The sequence below is a fragment of the Uloborus diversus genome, chromosome 5 (genome assembly GCF_026930045.1).
Source record: "Uloborus diversus isolate 005 chromosome 5, Udiv.v.3.1, whole genome shotgun sequence".
NCBI lineage: Eukaryota > Metazoa > Arthropoda > Arachnida > Araneae > Uloboridae > Uloborus > Uloborus diversus.
The window spans coordinates 136,332,410-136,355,913 of record NC_072735.1 but is presented as its reverse complement, the minus strand read 5'-3'; the positions used below and the strand labels follow the sequence as shown (position 1 = coordinate 136,355,913).

Below are 23,504 nucleotides of genomic sequence, written 5' to 3'. Positions count from 1 at the left end.
GAAAACAAACAAACATAATTCATAGAAAATAAAAGTGGCACCAAAACGAAAAGTTAGTAACTAATCAGGTATGTACAAAAAATAAATAAAAATTGCTTTGAAAAGTCACAAAATGATATCTTTATGTATATTTGAAACAGGTAAATCTCCACCATTTCAATTACAGGGAGTTATATTGTTATAAAAAGTTAATATTCAAGATTTGAAATATTTCTAATTGAAGATGCAAGTTACAACCTATAACATGAAAGAACATATCTCACACCTTATACACACATTTCATAAACAAGACTTAGTTATAGCTGTTATTTAAATCATAAGCATGCATATCAAAGGTAGTGATGAAACTGTAGTAAAAAGCATGCAGTTATCAATCAGTACAATGAACACTTAATTAAGTAGAAAATCATAACATAAAATTTCATAAGCAACAACAGTTAAAAATCAGTTACAAATGAAATGAATAACCTGAAAATTCTACACTACTTATTTTCATTTCTAGCTCAAAATAAAATTAAAAAGTACAACAGAATTGAATTAGAGTAACAGCATCAGTAACAGACATGCTTAAGACATCGTTATAAGCTTAACTCAATTTTCTCAGCCTTATAATGAATACTTAGAAAAAAAATTTCCTCACATCTCATCTAACGTTTGGCTGCTTCTGGATCCTCTGAATTAGTTAATCGTATTTGTATTTGCTCAATTTTGAAAAAAGGTTCGACCCCCAGTAACATACACTGAAAAATCTGATGATACCCAGTAATGGATAGGATAAGGAAAGGATTAATTAATGGACAAAATTACCATTTGCTCTTCAATTTGTGCAAAAGTTCTTTATTTTTAGAACTAAATGGACTCATTTCATATCGTACTGTAGCAAGATGCAAATGTTAAATCTAGAAAGAAAAAAAATTCCCTCAAAAATTTAATCAGATCCCAAAAACACTTTGAGTTCAGTCTATAGTTCTACTATTAAAAGTTATAATATAGATAATTTTGGAATTTACGGCTTACTGCGACGGGCTAAGTTTGAGGACATCCAGGGCCAAATTGATCCAGGCATGGGCACAGGCCCAGAGCACCAAAGTTTATAGGGCTCCAAATCTGCATCTAAAGTTGGAAAAACTTGGAGAAATTTCATATCACACTTTAGCAATATTAACACGTACACATTCAATTCAAACCCGCAATATTTTATTACTGCAATATACATTGTAAAAGCGAAGGGAGGGGGCACCAATTGAAATTCATGCCCAGTCAGTGGCGCCGACTCCATAGGGCTTGAGGGGGCCTGAGCCCCCTCAATAGTTTGTTTTGGGGGGCAGAGCCCCCTCAATAATTTAAGAACATTATTTGTCATATTATGATTTCTAAAATCACAAAATTACGTTGGTATTTTTAACTTTCCTTGTTTGAAGATAGCTACATTGTAAAATACATTCAGTAATGAATTAAAACAAATAACTATTAGGGTAGTAAACGGGTTGATTGAAAACGAGTGGTGTGAATAATGATAGTGTTACAGTGCTGGCAGCACTCATAGAATTTGTCCCTCTGCGCAAACCTCCGGGTAAGTCTCGCCGGCGGCGCTCTCATCTGCGTTGCTGATTTGGAAAATATATATCAGGGTTTGATTTGTATATTAAATGGAAGGCGTGATAGTTTTCTTCAATTATTAGAGTTAATAAAGTAATCTGTATTATCTTTTCAAACTCTATTAAAGAATTAATTTTGAGACATTATTTTTATTAAATGAACTCTGAGCCTTATTCAAAGCAAGCTTAAATTAGTTATTTCACTTAGAGTAATCAAAGTGCGACAGCAATCTTTTATGCTTTATTCTTTTAATGATAAATTAGATTTATTTAAATATCATTTCACTCTTTTCAGAGCTATATATTCACTGCTCTGTAATCGACTAAAAGCATAATTATTAATGTAAATTAAATTAGCTTTTTACGAAAATATCATGCGTATTTTTTTTTTTTTTTCAAAGCCAAAAAATGCGTTGACATGTCGAGTTTATCAGAGTGTCGATTTACCGAGTGTCGAGTTTTTGGGGTTCTAATGTTGATCATATGACTATAAAATGCTTTAAAAACTTTAAAACTCACTATTTTTTTTTATCTCAAATTTAAAAAATTTCCCCTGGCAAGGTCCCCGTTATGGCACTCCCCCCCCCCCAATAGTTGTTATAAATCGGTGCCACTGGGAGTTCCTTTCCATGCAAGTCAAGTGCACTACCTTGTATGCGCCGTAGCCTAGCTATGGCACTTCACGGCTCCCCACAAAATGGAACTGTAAAATTGTCCCTCATTTAAAGCAAATGACATGATCGAATTGAAGCAGAAAATTTGTGCACCAATTTCTAGATTGTTTTACTTTGAAAACGCCATGTCACATATTGTTTGTTTGTATAAATTATACACACCAGAAAATATGTATAAGTTGGCATTTTCAAAGCACAAAAATCTGATTTTTTTCGGGGGGGGGGGGGGGGCTCCGTGCTTTAACATACTCCCTAGACCCCGGTGACATTGAGCCCCCCCCCCAATAATTTTTTCAAGTCGGCGCCCCTGTGCCCAGTGTCCTCAAAAGTCATAGCCGGGCCCTGACTGTCTGTTACTGGACCCTTGTCTGTTACTGACGCCATTACCTTACATAGTTTCATTCACATAAGATTCAATGGTCTATCAGGAAAGAAATTAATAACTAGCAACTGTTTTAAGAAGAGTGCTTTGATATCATATGCATTTTAAGATCATTTTTCCTAAAGAAATCCTTGCTGCAAACCTCACAAACAAAAGCTTTTTCTCCAGAATGTATAAGTAAATGGCCACTAAGATGATGCTTCCGCCTGAAAGCTCTGGAACACAGATGACATTTGAAAGGTCGAAACTGAGTATGGGTTTGCACATGCCTTCTGAAATTGCCCCTGTCTACAGTTGAGTAAGGGCAAAGTGTGCAAGTACGGATCCGACTTGGTTCGCCTTTAGCCCTCAAGAAAACTGTGGGGGAAAAAAGATTGGTCATTACTTTTTGATGAAATAAGTAAAAAGTTATTTAATTTTGAACATTATACACAATTTGAGCAAGAGTTTGAAGTTTAAAGTTACTGTTTGATAACATTTAGTTTTAACTTTTCCCCTGGCAATTACTTTTACTATCTTGTTGCTAAGATCATTCTATAGCTTAGTCCTTTGTGATAGTGAAAAAGGCATATTGGGGCATTTTCATTTAATTTTATATATTGCCATATCTTTGATTTTTCAACGCCAGGGCAAATCTTGAAACCGCCACCCTTATTTATCTTCTATCAAGTTTTATATCGAGTTAAAAAAAAAAAAAAACAGAGAGAAATAAGGCAAATTTGCTGCTTAAGGTAAGGGGCTCAGCCTGCTACCCTTTTAGAACTGGCATTGAATTTATACCCTAGAAATTTAATATTATCATTCTCACCTATTTTTTTTTAAAAAGGCACTAAATTGAGAGGTAATAAAAAAATGTTAAAATGCTTAAAATTCAGCCAAATCTGAAAAATCTTTTCCTTATTTAAACAAAAAGTAGCCTCAAATAATAGCTTTGGAAGCACAAGCTTACAAAAGACAAGCTACTACTTCTAATTCAGCAACCATCAAAATAGTTATGCTTGCTTATAATGAGAACTCATTCCACAAGAACCTGCGTTTAATGAGGCAACAAATTCTTGGTAGGCACACTGTTAAGTCTATTAGAGTCACTCTTTATAAGAAAAACCAGTTTATAGCAAGCCATATTTTTTTGATTCATAAAATTTCTATTGACCTCCAGCTCAGCTAACCCTTTCTGGGGAAAAAATGGTAACAACAGTTTTTCGAGTAAAAAAAAAAAAAGTGATTTATAGCTAATGACTGCAATAAATTATTGACTAATTAAGACTAAACATCCTTACTATAATAAACAAAAAAAGCTTACTTTTAGAAACATTAAAAAAAATGGTGAGCACAAAGACTGGGTTGGAAAAAATCAAAATATTCAGCATGACAACCTTACACATAATTTGCCAAAAACATTTGATTCAACATATACAGTAGATGTTCATAATAAGTACACCTATCATCCAAAACAATTCAGTCACTATAATTCAAATGTACAATACATAGGGTCGTTCCATAAAAAGTCAACCCTTTGTACCGCACGTGATGTGTGGTTCACATATTCCATTAAAAAGTAAGAATTTTAAAGAGAAATGACGTAATTTTTTGCTTAAGAAATCACACATAAGTTTGTAATTTGTTAAGCAAAAAAAAAAAAAAAATTGTTCAGTAATATTTTAAAATATTTTCAATGAAATATATGAGGCGTCACATGCAGGACAAACTGACAGTTTTCTTTGGATTGGCCCTATAAGCATGTTTTCCAGTCATATTTAAAAATACTGAAATCCTATTCACAAGTGTTGCTTCATTTTAAAAGGGAATCAAGAAAATAAAAATGTTATAAATAATTGCTAGTACAAAATAGTAAATGCAAGTGTGATTTTAGCTTTATAAGGGGAAGGTGGAAGGTTCAGATCAGTGCCTGTTCCAAAGATTAAATAATATTTTTAAGTACCACTTAGAGCCTGTAGTTATAAAAAAAAACAAACCTTAGAATTGTAACTATTAAAAAAAATAGTTACAATCTCAAGACCTTGTGGGAACTCTAACTCTTGTACATAAGAAATTATCTTAATATATAAAAATCTTCTGTGCTGACGTTTGTCACCATAAGGCTTTTAAACGGCTGGACCGATTTTGATCAAATTTTTTGTGTGTAAGTAAGTTGTGGCAAGCATGGTTTCGAAGCGCGATGGATTGAATTGGAAATGTTTTTGTTCATTAATTAATTAATTTAAACATTGGATGGTTATATCTCCCAAATGATGAATATTTATTTTAACCTATTGTTGAGCGAGAACTGAAATAAATATTTAACCCGTTGCCAAAGGATAATAAGAAAGCCAGTTCAGCTTTTTGAAATGAAATTTCCTACTGTGATGATGAGAGAGAGAGAGAGAGAAGCCTTCACATTTCTTGAAAGAAACGATTTTAGGTCCAGTGACTTATTTTAAAGTAAAGTACTGGAAGAAATCGGGTTTCTTTCACTAGGTTCACGCAAAACGCGTATTTTTTGTTGTAGTTAAACCATGTGACTGGATCGGTGCTTTAATTTTTCCTAACCAAATGATCGGAAAGTACCTTACATAACAACATTTGTTTATCGGTTCAAATCCATCCGAATTTTGGCACAAATGGCAGGAATACTTTAAGGATTACCATACTAATCATTACATCATTAAAGGAAAAGATGGTGGAATTTAAAGACAAAACAAATTTTATTTTCGTCCAGATAAATTACAACAGAGTAGTTCTGTACACACAAGATCGGTGCAGTGGAAGATTTTTATCTTTGGCGGAAAGAACAAATTAGGCAAATATATGAAGTTTTCGTTTTACAGATGGGACCAATAATCAGTCGGAGTTCGCTTTGCTCACTGATCGGCTGGATTACAGGAACGTGGTGGCTTTGCGACATTGGCCATTACAATACAGTTGCGTGATTATTTGTTTACTACTGTTAATGTAATTTATTGTATTTTTTGTTCATTTGGTGAAATGTTTTAAATCGCAAAGAATTTTTTTTTTTGGTTTTTAAAGAGTGTTAAGTCATTTTAGTTGAAGAACGTTTTTATTTTACATCGGGGACGGGTGATTTTTGCTTATTCAGAGAACAGTTTTTACATTTATCATGTTTTAAAACGATATCCTTTTGATTGTTTTTTTTTTTTTTTTATATGGGTTCGTTGCAGCGGGATTTCCCGTTTTTTCTAGATGGATAGTTAGTTTTTTATACCTAATATCTGAGGATGATTTTTATCCTTTGAGTGTGTTTGAAGGAACAAACCATACAATCTATGAAGATCTTTTAAGTACGCGAAAAAAAAATGATAAAGCAACTGGTCAGTGAGCACTAGATAAATCAAGTTGTAATAAATATACGCATTCTGACACCAAGCAGCTTAAAAGCATTTTCCATTTACTTATTTTCTTTAACAAAACGGTTCAAATGCTTGATAGTTTATTGAAAATTTTCAACATTTCAATTAACTAAGTTTGAACAGAACAACGTCTGTCGGGTCCTCTAGTCCATTTATAAAAGTTTCCAGGTTGTATGCATGTAATTAAAAATATATATCTAAAAATACTATATAAGTTATTTTACATCAATAATGGTTAATAAGTTATTTATCACTAAGAAATTATTAAAATATTTTTTTAAATAAAATTTTTAGAAGATGATAAAAATTAGTACATAATCACAATATAAGAAAATAATTATATGTATACAGAAACACACACACATACAGATCATTTTGTGCATTATTTCATTGTTTATACATTTATAAATATAGAAAGTAATACTTTCTTCCTATGTTTTTACAATATTTTTGTTTTTTTTTTTTTCAAAATAAGCACTGTACACAATAAATAAATAAATGACTCTTATGTTTAATCCTCAAACACTAAGAATAATCATATGATTGCATTTACTGACTCTTGATTATATTTTTCAAGAATAATTTAAGCAAGAAATTTTTAAACAAAAATAAAAGCATAAGAGTGTTGAACTACAACAATTTCCATCATAATATTTTCAAGAAACACTTCATTGATATATTGAATTGTATGAATAACAAATTAAAATGAAATAACTTGCTTACTAAAAAAATTAAAGGTAATTTTATTGATTTTAAAACCATGAAAAGCATGATACTAAAGGAATATTTGTAAATAGTAAAACCAGTTCTCTCACTTTTTCAACTGTCCCACATAATGCAATAAAAATACATTAACTGTTTAAGAAATATTCTTCTAAATTTTTATATTTTTGAGCAAGAACCTTTTCAAGCGAAGATTTACCTTTTTATAGTGTACCTGCAATTGAGATATCCAAATAATATATACCCATGCACTTACATGCTTAGCCATATGAATTTTAAGATAATCTTTTCGATTGTATGACAAATTACAGATGCTGCATTTAAATGGTCGTATTCCAGAATGTTTAATCAAATGTCGTTTAAAATTACTACTATCAGTAGTAGAGTAAGAACAAAAAGAGCACAGATTAATAACACCACTTCCCTTGAATTTTAAAGGAGTTGTGAATGCTGAATCACCTAAAAAGAGTAACAAATTCAGTTTAGATTAAAAATGTTTAAAACAAATACATACACTATTTAAATCAATGCTAATTTCTTTCCTATTTTTGAGATTTAGAGAAATGGAAATTCAAAGTTTTGAGCAGGTCAGAGACACTAAAAACTGTAGTCCAATTTTGTTAATCAAAAGCATTCATTAAAAACAAAAACAAAACAAAAACAAAAAAAAATTAGGATACATATATGTTTTCCACTAGCTCTCATGTTAGAAAACATGAAATTTTTAATGATTCAAATCAAATAAACATAATGAAAGATCTTGAAAATTGATTGCTGTCTGGACCAAAATGTTATTACAGCATCTTTCAAAACCACTTTTTCATGATGCAAATACTAGTCTTTTGAAAATAGGTGCCTCTTAAATTAGAATAATTGAGTGGTTAACACAATATTGATGTAAAATTTGATAATCTCATCTTGAAAACAAGAGTGCTATTTTTTTTTTTTCTTTTTTTAAATCTCGTGTACACGCAGTATACAAGCACACTCAAATGGTTGATTTTGTCTCCCCTCCCCCACCACTTAGAAGCTCAATTTGAGAAAAAAAAACTATGAAGTTTTGTTTATAAAGCTCTAGAAATTTTTATAGCAAAAATTACTATACTCCGCATAGCAATAAATTAAATTAACTGTTTTCGTGGTTGAGGCATATCATTCAAAAAGAGCAAAGATATCAAATGAATATTTTAAAAACTTATTTCCAAGGTATTGAAACGAACACAAAACTTCAAAATTACACATTTATTTTTTCTATTTTTAACTTTAGATAGTTTTTGGACACTTTTTTTTTTTTTTTTTTTTTGTAATTAAAAGAAAAATACATCATAAGTATATATTTATTGACACTGCCTTTTCTTTGTCTTATGGAAGTTTTTGAGATTTTTAATAAAATATTTCTTCACTTCATGGTATTTAAAAATAAATAATTTCAATCCTTCACATGTATTATATCCCAATGAGGAGCATAAGTAGATATACCCAAGGCACATATCAACCAGCTTCAAAAAATAAAAAATCAACATATTTAAAGAGGAAAAAATAATAAAACAAACATAAATACTGATTATATTAAAGGAATTGTTAAACTTCACAGTTGAACATCAATAAGAACTTATTTTTTCCCACAATAGCATACTGTATATATCATACTTTGTTTGGTTTTGAATAAATGTCACATTTGCTTCATCTGATTCTAATTTTTTGATAAAAAGAAATTTTACTACATAAAAATTGTTCTTACAAATGATGCTACTGCAGGATAAATTTACCATGTAATGCAATATGTTTTCAATATCATTAAAAACATACTTTTTAAGTAAAATAAAATACTGTGTCCTTTTGCTTTACCTTCGTGTAACATAAAAACGCTGACCATTAGATAAGTAAAACAGTCTCTTTTAACGATTTTATAAATTGATTGCCAACAAAATTAAATGATAGTAATTTTAAATATGCACAGCCTATTTTAATTTACAATAGTATACAGATAGCAATAATACAACTATTTAAAGGCAAATGCAAACTATTTACATCTCCTCCAAGAGTTTTGTTCACAAGACACTTCCAATTATCTTTTGACTTAACTTGCAAAAATAAAAAGATCATAACTGAATTTTAAAAAGTTAAAAATTGCCATAAATTTACCTAAACGTTCATAAAATATTCCAAAATTATTAATTTTAGCTTATTTGTGTAAATTATCTTACTTGAAGTGAGCAAGTGATAAAATTAAATGATGTAAAACACTTGGTTGAAGCAAAGAAATTGTCAATACAAAAAAGATGCTCATTGCTCAAAAAATATTGTTTTATGCTGAAGTGATGTTCATCTAGAGAGAATTTGTATTTCAAACTAAACATATGATCTTCCCACCAATGCCTCATTTATTGGAAATTGCTTTAATACTTCTAAAGTCAGATTGTCAGTAGTGCATGTAAACCTTACGATTGCTTTATTTATTAATTCATTTTTTTAGCTTTTGATTTATTAAATACTGAAATAAATCTTCATTTCAACTCTTCAGTAAGCACTTTGGTCTCAGAAAAGCAGTCGGAAAAATATTATTGTCCAAAACTATATGCACTTTCTCAAAACATGAAGAAAAAGCACTTTTAAGGATTCTCAAAAAAAAAAAAAAAAAAGATGCATTTTTTAAGGTGGCGATTTTGTTTGAAAGTTTGGACTATATTGAGTCATGGAAGATTTTGCATGAACTTGAAAAGGCTTTAACACAAAATATATTGTGATAAGGGCAAGAGTATTTTAGACATGACAAAGTGACAGTAAATGTTGAAAAAGAGCTTTTGAACGCTTTGAGTCAGAGCCATACACTTGCACCAACAAGAAACTCCCCTCCCCCCTCCCCCACCAGGGCAACCCAGTCTGTTGAATATCCAGCAAAATTCATTACTTTTCAACACTGGTTGAATGCAATTAAGAGAGGGGGAAAAACTATAGCTGAGTTAAATATTATGATTAAAGATAAACAGTGACAATTAGGCCCTGCAATAAATGAAATTTATATTAAAATTTTTTGCATGTTGTGTATTTTTTTATCACAAAAAATAAAAAGTTGATTCATTGGTATATTACACCAATTTGAAAGAATACATGTAGCTATGAACATATGAGTAGAGAAGTTTATTACTATTTTTGTCAGTTATGAAGGTAACAGATGATTGGTAGACGTGACAAAGAAGATGCACTAGAGTTAAGGTGTACATTTCAAAATGAGCACAGCAAAGAATATATAACTATTTTATTAGAACTCCCCAAAAAATAATAAAATTCTCGAAATATAGCCCATACAGAAAAGGTCACTAAATATTGGGACTAAACACAACACAAAAGTTAAAACTACACTTCTTTTGTAAGATGTGTAATCCAGTGGCGTTTAAGGTGTTCTTTTTGCTTATATGATTTTTCACAGAACCTGCATTGAAAGGGTCGAACCATGCTATGAGCGGCCAGATGTCTTTTCACATGTCCAATATGGTAGGTTGAATAAGAACAATATGTACAAAAATACTTGCTGCCTCTTTTTTCATAGCTTTTATCAGGATCATCTGTTTGAAAATAAATGCAGTATTAACATTCATTAATGTGTGACTTAAAAAGTAAGACACAAACACTTGATGCACAAAAATTATACATTAACATTCATAAGCACACACAAAAGTAATGTTGTATGATTTTTATTTTCTAAGCAAGTTTATGCAGACAAAGAAATCATGTATGAATAACGAAAAGAAGCTTCCTGTTTTCCTTTGAACTTAAAAAAAAGGAAAGAAAATAAGAAAAATGTCTCACAAAAATGATAAAAATTGGCACAAAATAATGGCTTCAGAAAGCCCTCTCATCCATGCACATAGCTGCCAACATGTCAGCTTAAAAAATCTTACAATGTGCAAGGTGGCTATATTTCTACCCTTTTTTGACCATCATAAAGCAAAGTATTAAAATTTAAATTATTATAATATTTTCAAATCCTGAGTTTGACTTGATCTCTCTGTGCTTTTATAAGCAAAAAAAAAAAAAATTAATAATAATAAATAAATTTAAACATAAGTAGATAAATAAAATTTAATTTCTTTGAACTTAAACTTTGAAAAGTTGCCGACTTCGCAGCTTTCAAAAAATTATCTAAAACTTGTTCAAAACAATAGTCTTCCTGCTCTCAAAAAAGTGTTGGATGTAAAAGAAAACTTCAACCGTTCGCAATTTATCGTAAAATTAAAACCAAAAACCTAAAAATCGCACAGATCAGCCATAAGACCGTACAATGGTACAAAACTTCCGAAAATCTTACAATGTACGGCTAAGTTGTACAGGTTGGCAGCTATGCATGCATATGCACTACACATACAGAATAAAAAAGTATGTTTTTTTTTTAAGTTTTAAAATTTTAATTTCTCATAAGATTGATAGGAATGACATAAGCATGGCTTAATTTTACTCAGCACTAATTTTACATGTGGAGTTTCATTAAAAATTTTTTACAAATGATATAGTAATATTTTATAAGTCACAAGTAGTAGCAAATGAATATTAAATATTTTTTTATCAACTAAAAAGTCTATTTATTCATTTGCAGTTACAAATGCTTTATTTTTTATACTTCTCGCCATTGGCCGAGTACATAGTCAAAACTTGATTGACTACAAAGTACTTCTAAAATTGGCCAAGTACCAAGTATATACTGAGTACACATTGCATGATATAACAACCAGTGCATTAAATTTTGAAATTTGTGCTACAAAATTAAATAAGAGACCCATCATGGGAACATTAATATTTTCAAAGTTGATGACCATACAATATTTAAAAAAAAATATTATAATAATAATAAACACCAAACAAAGTAATTCAAATAAAAATACTTTAATAAGCTTCAACCTAATAGTCTTCAAGATATGACAGAGAAAGAAAGAAATGATTGCACATTACAGATAAGGTACATTTTCAAACAGTACATCGGTCAAAAATACAAACTCATATTTCATAGCTCTCTCAGTCAAAAATCAGTTTTTTTTTGATGAGTTCAAATAATTTTTTTCCCATACAGAAATTAATTCAACTTCCTTTGTGTGAAGTTGGTGTATCTTCTAGAAGTTCATTAAACTTTCTTTATTTAATTAGTGTAAACAGTTCCTCACAGAGTCCATACAATACTGTACATGTTTTTCACTTCTCCTTTACGCTCAGTAAACACTGGGATAGAGATGAGAACCCCAAAATTTTGGGGGGGAAACTAGTTTTCTTCCAAAGGGTTTTTTTTTTCCACTTGGGGAGAAATTAAAAATTTTGAAATTTCTAGCAGAAAATTATGCGTTCAAAAATTCGTACATTCCAATGTTTTTTTTTTTTTAAATGTTCAGTATTAGACATGAGAACATTTTGATAAGAAAAGCTGTAAGATAATGTACTTCTTTGTACACCAAAATTTTACTTGCTACTTTTCTCATTAATAGTGTTAATGTATACACAGAAGAGAATTGGTGTATCAATATCAATTATAGGAAATACTTAAATAAAAATTTTAATATAATTTCATTTATGTGTGTGCACTTATGTACTCTTACATATAAATGCGTGCCACAATCTTTTTTAAAGGTAACTTTCTGTTAAATCTCAATTTACTTTAAAAAAAAGGTAATTCTTCAAGACGTTTGATTTTACAAAAATCATATTTTTCTCAAAATTAATAATAAATTGGTGATTTGACTAAATAGATAATTTTTGGTGTTTTGAATGAAGAAAGCTACTGGTTAATTTTTCAACAGTAAAAGTTTCACCTATATTTCTGTCAAAAATAAAATATAGCACAAAACAAATGCAAGTTGTGCTTTCCATTTACATTTTTGCAAGGATTCTACATCATTGCAAAGTGCTAACATCTAAGCTACTGATGAGAAATCTAACATGTCTGATATCAAGTCCCAAATGTTTTTTTCTTTTACATTATAGTTAACTGTTTGGTCCATTATTTTATTTCTATTATTTTGAGCTAATTTAAAAAAATAAGTTATACTTAGTTGTAGGACCTTGTCTCTGTGATGAACATTTTTACATTCGAAAGATTATTTTTCACTTTTTAGTTCATTTTGCTACAAGAGTGTGTTTATTTATTTTTTTAAACTATTATTTTCTTTTTATTTTTTTAGTCTTACTTGTTTTATGAAAAAATATTTATTTTAATAAAATTCCAGATTTTTAATTGATGAAATTTCACAAAAAACGACAAACGAGCTAAGGAAACTTCTAAAACTGGGAACTCTCACACTCTAAAAAGAATAATTATACCCCTTAAGGTATAAAATCAAACTCTAAAAATATTCAACCTTGTAGATCAACAAGTCGAGAGATTGTCTAATTCGGCTAATCAGCTCTTGTTCTCATTGAAGTCCACTTGTATATGAATTAAGCTATACTAAGAAGCATTTAGTTAAACTAAACGAGAAAAGCAATTGATTGTGCCAACCTCTCTGATTCAATTTGTGCCAAAACCTAAATTATTGAATAGTCATCCCGTTTTTATAGGTGAGCAAAGTTTCAATAATTGATTCTCGACCACCCCAAATAACATACCTGATAAGCGGGGGTTGAAAAAAAAATTGCACACATTAATTTTTACAATTTATAGTATGAGCGTGGAAAACACACATAAAGAGTGTTTTTTAGAGGTATAGAACTTTAGGTTCAAATAAAACACCGTTAAATGATATAAATCGCCATAAATTTGGCTTTATTCAAAAGATGATTCTTTGCCATTTGTATTTAAAATTCAACTGATTCATGTGATTTCTGGTATATGGCCACTTCGGCTGGCTTGGAAAACGTCTAATCGGGAAGTCCAATTTTCTATCACTTTTTGCAGCAATGGGGGCGCATGTGAGTGATATGTGGCGAATGTTCATGTCCAAGGCGTCAATCGTCTGTGGCTTTATCGGTGTAGACCTGAGACTTCACACAGCCCCACAAAAAATAATCCAGCGTAGTAAAATCGCATGATCTCGCAGGCCAATTCATGGGTCCGTTAAGCAAAATTATTCGTTCACCGAAAGTTTCTTTCAATAAATCAATTGTGACAGGTGCTGTGTGGCGTGTTGCACTGTCCTGTTGTCTATTCATGATGAAATGGCAAACCAAACTAAACACAAAACAAGTGACAACTATCAAAATGGCCCACAGATCAAATAGTGTTCCCGACTTAAAGTTCTATACCTCTAAAAAAAAATACTTTATATTGCTTTAAAGATTTGAGATACATTTTAATAAAAGCACTGTTCAACAATAACCATGATCAACAATGAATTTTTAATTGAAGACTCATCTACATTTTAGCATGAAATTAGTTAAAACCAATTATAATTCACATTCTAATTACCTTGGAACATTGGAAATTTTTTTATCCAAAGCAGAAAAATCAGTTGTTTCTGTTGTGTGGATATTAATTCTAATTTCTGTTAATATTTTTTTGTTTTCATATCGGAGGATTTATGCAAAATTGTTGATTAAAATTTGAATAAATTAATAATTAATCAATTTGATTACAGAATATTGCATTGTCATCAGGTTTCAGATTGCAAACCAAGTTTGAAAGGAATCCGATCGCATTAAGTGGGTGAAAATTGAGCTGCAAGATTCCGGTACACATACACATACATAGATACACAGATGAAGCTAATAAAAGCATGTTAATGATATTAACCCAAACAATTAATCAATTACTGTCAAACAGCACTTTGAATTTCATGAATGCATCCTTTTTACTATTTTCATCACTCTGCAATTTATATTTATAAAAGTCGATGTGTCATAAACATATGACTTTTAAGATCTGTTCTGGAAAGATACTTTCCACACAATTTACACTCAAGATAATGAGAAGCCGAATGTCGCTTTAAATGGGCTCTTAGTTTAAATGACTGATCACATATTTCACAAATAAATTTCTGTTTTTGACTATGGCCAAGTAAATGTTTTTTAAACTGATCATATTTTAGTGTTGTAAATGGGCACTCTGGACAAATTCTCAGCATACTATTTTTACTAAGCTTCACACACATTCCAGATTCCAATGAGCCTAAGAAATAAAAACAAAAACAAAGTTTAAGTGTCAAGTAAAAGGTACATGGAATTTTAAAGCTAAATAAATCACTTGATTAAACAAAGAAAAAATTAAGAAATTACATTTCCATTACTAAAAAAAAAAAGCAAATACACACATGTTGCAGTTTTACCTAAATGAAATATTTATCCAATCTACCGAAATAAATAGTAAAAATAATATGTAGATTTTCATATTTTTTTAATGATTTCCACAATACAAAATTAGAGAGAAATTAAAGGTTACTGCCAAAAAAATGGGAAAGATACACTACACTTAATTATTTCAAAACTGTTTTGTGTGGATTAAATCGGCATATTATGCTGATTCAGAATTTTTATGTAGTAAAATAATGTTTTACAAGGTAGAAATACATATACAAGACATACTGAGGGATAAATTTGGAAAAATCATGACATCAATGTTTTGAATACATCAGGAATGTTAGCAACAAAAAATATTTCTATAGCCCAATTTAGAAAGCTAACAAAATAGATTTGAAAAAAAAAAACATTCAAAAGTATTTTGATACCATTTTCATAAACATGCAAGATCCTTAAAATGAAATGGTTTTGCAAAACGTTTCTGTAAAATTGATGCTTACAAAAATTGTTTTTTGCAACAGTATGAGATAACCAAATAAACCGTCAACAACAGTATGAGATAACCTTTCTTAACATTCTTTTATGAAAATGACATTTACATTAGAGTGGTCTGGTTTCATTTTGTATAAAAGTACAGTAGAATTCCAACCATCCAAATCAATTGAGACTGGACCAGTCTGATAATAAAAATTTGGATACTTTAATTTTTTTTCTTGAAAGAGTATTTTAGTTGATTACTGTAGGCACGTTGAAAATGAGATTAAAAGGTTAATTAAATTAAAAGGCAGCATTATTACGTGTTACGTGCACTAACAAGGGCTGTACATTAGCATAGTATGTTGTACTAGGAATGCACCAATAAGTAAATTGGCCAATTACTGATTAATCGGCAGATTAATGATCAGAATGTTTTTTTTTTTAATACTACTAGTTTCTCAATCATTTTTTCTCTTATAATTTTCACTTTCAAAATGGTAAATTGTTTATTTCTGAGAGATCTGTTCCTGTTAAAGAACCCATTCTCTGTTCAGATTTAATAGCACCAGAGAAATTAAATACACTGGTCTCAAAAAGTTAAGGTACAACCGGTTATTTGTGTCTAACTCACAAATGAATGACTGTAGAAACAAAAAATTTGGAGGATATGTGCATTAAGTAGTTTTTTACTGAATGCAAAATTAGTATAAGTGTATTGCAAAAACGATTTATCACGAAAAAAGCGCAATCTTAGTGGAAAAGTCCATTCTTGAAGAAAACAGAACATCACAGCGTTATGTAGTAAAATGTCATAGAAACAATTCAAAAATTGAGTTCTAATAAGGAATGTGTCCCTCCCTAACTTGAATGCATTGGCGGCATCGATTTTCCATGCTGTTTAGTAAATTGTCGAACACCGGAATAGGAAGCAAAGACCAGACACAGAGTAAGCCTTGCTCCAGCTCATGTAACGATCTTGGAGGACGATTTAAAGCGGCAACCTGTCTGCCAAGATAGTCCAAAAAATGCTGTATTGGATTCAGATCTGGAGATCGAGCTGGCCATTCCATTTGTTCCGAACCAAGGTCGTTAAGATACTCCTCAACAATCCGAGCTCGGTGAGTTCGTGCATTACTATCCATCAGAATGAAGTCATTACCAATAGCACCAGCATATGGGCAGACATATGGATCAAGAATCTCATTCCAATATTTCAGACCAGTCAGAGTTCCTCCACAGAACACATGCACGTCAGTGTGACCACCGAGCGAGATCCCTGCCCAAATCATGATTCCACCGTCTCTATAACTGTGCCTTTCAACAGTGTTGGATTGATGGTATCTAGTGCCGTTTCCTCCAGAACAGTAGACGCCCGGAACCACTCTCCAATGTAAATCTGGACTCGTCTGTGAACAGCAGAGAAGTCCATTGTTGTTGGGTGCAGAAAACCTGTTCTCTTGCCCAGCATAAGCGGATCCTTTGCTTTGGTCGTTGAGTGGAACACACACAACTTTTGCCTTGCATTGAGACCTGCATTGTGAAGACGATTTGGCACCGTAGCAGCATAGATTCTTCTTCCTGATGCTACAAAGTGGTCTGCAACGAGCTGTGGCACAGTAGTGGTTCTTCTCCTTCGGGCCGAAAGAACTAGAAAATGGTTTTCTACAGGTGTTGTAGCTTGTGGTCAGACTGGAAGAGGTCTTCTGGATACAGAATCTTCTGATTGGTATTGATCCCAAAGTTGCTGAACAATACTACGAGACACATTGAGAGGTCTAGCAGCATCAGCCTGAGAGACAATTCCATTTCCATCCATCCAACTGCTCGCCACCTTAGCAAATCGGGCAAACGACGTCTCTGAGACATTTTCTAAGCTCTATTGACTATTGTCACTAAAACTGCCAACAACGGTTGAAAATCAACACAAGTTACACACAAAAGTACGAAAGATTGGTATTTGCACATTTTTTTCTCACTTATAAAGATACGTTCTTTTCTATAAAATAAAAGTGGCAGCTATCGTTTTTTTATAAATGGTTTTAAAGTTCCCTATTATCATTCATGCAAAACATGCATTTTATTGTTACTCCACTTTTTGAATAGTGAGCTTTGAAAAACATGTTGTACCTTAACTTTTTGAGGCCAGTGTACATAGATTACATTGATTTAATGATGACTGATGTAATGATTTCCTTATGTTTACAAAACATTTTACTAGTCCAAATTTGCCTTAAATTTAGTGTTAAACTTTCGCAAATTAACAACAGTTTTCTTTTATTTAATGATTGCAACATTTGCACAATAATCGACTACCAAAAATACACTAGTATATGCTTAACAAAGGGAATTTTCTGAGTATTGTACTAAGGAAAACGCTACACCACATGTTCCTTTGTTTTATTTTTAAGAGCAGTAATGCAAACTATGTGAGAGCCTGTTCATTCATACCTGCTTGCCCTAAGGCTGAGTGGTGACAAACAGAAGTCCTGTTCAAAACTAGCCAAAAGCTATGATCCTAATTATGCAGTGAGCAAAATTTAAGCACATGCCATTTTGATCTTTGCAAGGCATTTTAGTTTGCTCTAGAGAGTCTGAAAGCTCATTCATTTGGGGGGGGGGGGGGGCACTACTAATGGGTTACTGTTGGGAGATGTGCCTGCCAGGTGACCAAAAGGGAGCACATAAAATATTTGTAGTAAGTACCGGTCACTTGAAGAGTGTATGTATATTTCATGCATCAGTATCATCTGTGTTTGTAAGTGATTTACTAGTAAAGAAACAGTCCTTTGAAAACTGGTGAACCATTCAGGCCAACCTTGCACGAAGTAGTGCATGAAAATGACCCCAAAATATTTTTGGTTATCCATCTGCAAAATTGACAAAAAAAAAAATCACGCCCAAATAAAGATTAGAAATTTAATATTGATTGAAAAAGGTTGACATATTATTGCACTATTTAACGAAGACATTTCAAATATTTCTTCAAAAATCATAGAGCTGATAAGTATAGATACTGTATCTTATCTTTGTCAAGAATGAAACTAAAGTCTTTTTAAGATAAAGATGGATTAACAGCATATTTTGAAACAGGCATAATAAATAACACACACATGCATAATCAGGATACAAAAAACATTTCCATTTGAAAGCCTTCCTTTAGCTTTTTCCGAACTTACTGTCCACATGTTATTTCAAATTCATAATCAATTGATGTTTCAAATACAAGTGAGTTCTTAAGCTATCTTTTCTTGAAAAATCTTTTTCACACAAGTGGCACGAAAATCGTTCACTAGAATGAGTAGACATGTGAGACTTTAAATGTTCCTTTAACTTGAAGGATAGACCACAGATGTCACACCTAAAATTACGTTTTCCAGTATGTAAACGCAAATGTCTTTTAAAATTACTAATATTATTTGTTGAATAAGAACATGCAACACATGTATTTATCACATATGGTGTTTTAATTACTGCAGTTTCTCCAGTTAGTTGAGCACCTGTAAATGAAAAATGCGTTGAATAAATTGTGAAAAAGGGGACTTTTAATTAGGAAGCAACTGATAAAAAAACATTAAAATATAGTTAAATATGAAATTCATAAAGCAATAGCGAAATACATATTTTTTCCTTTTATAACTGCTCAATCTATTTTCTTTGCTCAAATTTACTAAAAGGAATAAAATATACTACAGCTGTACAGAAGCGAGAATATTGTGAAAAAAAAATGAAACTTCCACTCTTAATAAGGAAATAAATATGCAAAAACATTTAATAGTTAAAAATATAATGAAAAAGAGACAAATATAATTTTAAATTCAATAAATAAATAAATACAGATAGCAAAAGCAGCAAATAGTTAAACAATCGAAAACAGATAAAATAAAACATAAAATAAATAAATAAAATAAAAAGTTACAAATCTGAAATATATAGAATTTTTTAAACACACCAGATAAAACTTGTAAACAAGTTAATAAAGTTCATTTTTGATGTCAAATATCTACCTTACAAGTGTTAAAAGATATAAAAAGTGGAAATAACAGGACCTGAGGCCTAAACACAATAAAACTATTTATTTAGATTTTAAAATTCAAAGTATAACTTAACATGTTTGTAACAGAGAGGAATAATTTTCCATTTTCTTAGTAGGAAATTATTGAAACAAAACAAACATAAATCATTGAAGCAAAATGAACAACCTTTTGAGATGAATAGCAGAAAAATGAATACAGGAATGCACTACCGATACCAGTAATGCACAATTTGCTTGAAAGTACAATGTTTTTGCACAGTTGTAGTTGCTTGTTGAACAAGCAGCAACCAAAGCTTGCTGATTACAGAATCGGTGTGTGATCAGCTTTAAGATTTTCTTTGTTTAGGTGTAATAATTTGATTAAAAGCAGCAGTTCAAGACTAATGCGCTTTGATATGTAATATCAATTACTTTCAACTAATGTTTCTTACAATTGAAGCCCTCAGGGCAAGAAAGAGACAGCTCCACATTTTTAAAACTTAAAAAAAATAATAATAATAATATTAATAATGATCTTTAAAAGATTTGTTTTTATATTGAATTATGTTAGATTTGCCTCAACTGATTTCAGTAACATTTTAATAAATAATGTTATCTTTGGGTAACTAATTGTTATTGCTTACTATTCTTATGTGCTCACAATTTATACAGAAACTGCCGCAAGAGTGGCTAGATTAGCCGCCTTCAGCGCCTGGCTCACACCAACCACCTCAGCTGGGTTGATGACCCCCAAAGTGCACCACCTTGGTTGGTGTACTTCGGGGGCTTTGCCGCTACCTGGGGCTCGCTCAACTCGCCTGCTGCAGGTTTCTTCAGCACTAGAACTACAAAAATCTGACAATTTGTTTATGGCAACAGATAATGAATGCAAAATACTAATGTTTAGAGCAGGGTGGTAATAATGAGTAAAGAGGTTGATTAAATCATTAATAGTTTCATATAAAAAATATTGCCTTTTTGGTATTTTATTATTATATCTACATAAATAAAACAAAGAATATTTATGCAGTGGTTGGAAAAACTACATTTTTTTTGTAGAGAACTACAACTACTTTATTACAAATGTAGTTAACTACAACTACTTTTTCGAAAGTGTAGCAACTACAAACTACTTTTGAAAAGTAGTCGCTACTTCGCTACTTTTTAGCTACTTTAAAAAAAAAAATAAGTAAAAAGCATACACCGTTTGAGGATTGAGCGAAAAGATTCAAAAAATGATTTAGAATAATAAACTGAATCATTTGAACATGGAATATTACCAAGAATTATTTATTCTTTCCGTTGTTTGCTGAGCTAATTTGTAATTCCAAATATTTTTAACAATTTTTTTGAATATTCCCTGCAAGAAAGGATTTAAAAGTTAAAGGAATTCAACCTTAACAAATTTAATCCTTTCTTGACAGTGAATATTTCATTCAAGAAATGCAGCTCGGCTACTTGAAAGTGTAAATAGATGCAGTCATGCCTAACAGTGTTTTTACTCAATAACACAGCTTTTTTAAAAATACAGTAAAATTTCAGTTCTCTATATTCTCTATGTTTAAATTCGGTAATAGAAGTTAAGAAATGGGTTAAAACAGTTTGAGGGACGTTTTCAAATGTCTTAAAATGATTGGTATACTCATAAAAAATCCTATAGATACCCTTTTCCACGATGCGAAATTTCAACCTATGCTAGAAGCCTTGGAACGCATCCCTCGCGTTGAAATTTGACAGTAATATACAGGTGACATTGATACCGTAAGCCTTTTGCTAAACCAGCCAATTTGCAAGAAATGAAAAATTTCCATGATTATATATTTCTATAATACTGTAATATTTGTTGTTAGCCGGCCAAAAAAAAAAGGCAGTTCAATATCATTGTCTTCCATAACATTTACAGTTGCTTCCATATTAGGTGGATATTTTGGCAAAATAGTCTCATTGAAATCGAAAATGTTCATCCGCGAGACATTCTCAGCTGCCAGAAAACACAAATGCGGCATGGGCGCCCATATAAAGTTTTTTTTTTCTTGGGAGGGGGAGGGGGGCTCAGATATTTTTCTCATGGTTTAGTAGGATATTTTCACATGGAAACCGATTTCATTACAGATTAGAATTATCAAAAAATTTGACATTTTTAATAATGTATTCATTAATGGCTGGAGAAGAAATGTTTTTAAATTTTTGCGAAGAAACAGTACTAAAAGCAAGCGGTAATTTCTAAAGCAGGGGGGGGGGGGTTGAGCCACCACGTGCCTTCCATATGGGAGCCCATGAAACACGGTACTACATTGGCATTGGCGAGATCCGCTTATTCTTTTCTTTCTAAGTCATGCTCTATTTAAGTTGAATATTGGGGGAAATGTGAAAATTCCGATGCTAAACAAACTAATGGTGTCAAACAGATAGAACGTATGGCGTCAATCTGAGGTCAGTTCGTAATTTTCATAGTCTTCTGAATCTGATTGGCGCAAATTTTACTCGCGTAAAATTTGCACAAGTCAGATTCGTTTGAAACCTCGTTCATTTCTTCTTCTTCTCTCTTTTTTTTTTTTGAAACTATTTAAAAGTAGTTTTTAGAAATCGCTGCAAACTACTTTTTTTTTTTGTATCAAACTACTCGCTACACTACTTTTTTTAAAAAGTAGTGCGCTACACTACAAACTACTAAAAAATGTAGCTACTACAGTAGCGTCGCTACTTGTAGCGCGCTACTTCCAACCACTGTATTTATGTATGTGTGTAAGTTCCCTATACAAATCCACAGTTTACGTCGGATCTCAACGAAATTTGGCAGGGAGGTACGTGGGCACCCGAGAAGGAACGTAAGGGGGTTTTCAAATGCCAAAAAAGAACCGAACTGTTCGAATTTTAATTTTAGGGCTTGAAAATGGCATTAAACTGCTCTTTCTACCCAAAATAATTATCCAATCAGTTCGATTTTGGCGCCATTCGAAAGCTTGCAAAAAACCCCCATAGAGAAAGAGAGTCCCTTCATTTCCTTCCAATTTGAAAAAAAAAAAAACTGTAAAATCACCGGGAAAAAATTAAAAAGCACTGCTAAGCCTCACGGAAAAGAAATTTTAAATCTGAAAATTATCGTTTGCGCGATCTCATTTTAAATTAGCGTTCAGAAGGTTGCCACTTTTTATTTCTCGGCTGTGACTAAATAAAATTTTGTTTTTGTTTTGAGGTAAAAATTTCCTTTTTTAATTATTACTTGGCGATTTATCTTCTTTTTTTTAAAGGATTTTAGTTGTATTTATGGAGGGTTTTGTTTAATTTTTTCGGGAACTTTTGATTTGCTGTTTTCTTTCTTTGAGAATGATTATTTTGACGGGAAATTTTGTAGCATTTTTTTTCTGTAATTGAAGCCTGATTGTTGAACATGCGTCACTAGACAAAACTTTTATTTTTGAGGTAGACCGTGCAAAATCGGGCAATGCAGCTAATCATTGAAATAAAACAATGGATAGTAAATAATTAACTTACCTGATATGATTACAGAAGTTTTGGAATGGCAGCATTAATGAAAAAGTAGCTTATGAAAATTTATTGGTTTTTAAGATTATATTGCCACTATAATTTATTTAAAAGAATAAAAAAATAACTATGTAAAAAGCTATATTCTTAATATGCAATCACAATAGTCATAGTTCATATTTATTTATACCAACTGAAGAAATACTTTTGAATTGCATGATTAATTAAACCCTAGAAGAGGTCAACAACTACTTTACTGCATTTAATTTTTTTTTTTAAATCTGTTTTACTTTTGAACAAAATATATTATGTAACTTATCAACTGATAAAATATGTTATGCCAACAATATATTTCCAGCATTGCTCAACATCTGTAAAATTTACAATGTGCTTATTTTTATCCATAAAATGTGAATAGGAAATTTATTTTATTAAACTCATTTAACCTTTTTTGAAGCATTTTAAATTTTTAAATTATATTGCTGCTTCAGATCAAATATGAAAATAAATAAATAGATAAATGAAAATTAAATTAAATAAAAAAAAAAGATGGCAATGATTCAATCAGAG

At 31.1% G+C, this 23,504-nt stretch overlaps 1 protein-coding gene across 1 annotated transcript in view; it reads right to left on the bottom strand.

Annotated features, from left to right (window-relative positions):
• Positions 1-9,997: 9,997 nt before the first annotated feature.
• The window catches only part of LOC129223155 (zinc finger protein 836-like), a 39,445-nt gene continuing 25,938 nt past the window's right edge, over positions 9,998-23,504 (bottom strand). The window contains exons 5-8 of the mRNA XM_054857723.1: positions 20,170-20,303; positions 16,380-16,966; positions 14,619-14,831; positions 9,998-10,311 (exon numbers count right to left, since the gene is read on the bottom strand). Coding sequence (XP_054713698.1) covers positions 10,103-10,311; positions 14,619-14,831; positions 16,380-16,966; positions 20,170-20,303 — 1,143 coding nt within the window. The 3' untranslated portion in view covers positions 9,998-10,102. The remainder of the gene's footprint in view (positions 10,312-14,618; positions 14,832-16,379; positions 16,967-20,169; positions 20,304-23,504) is intronic.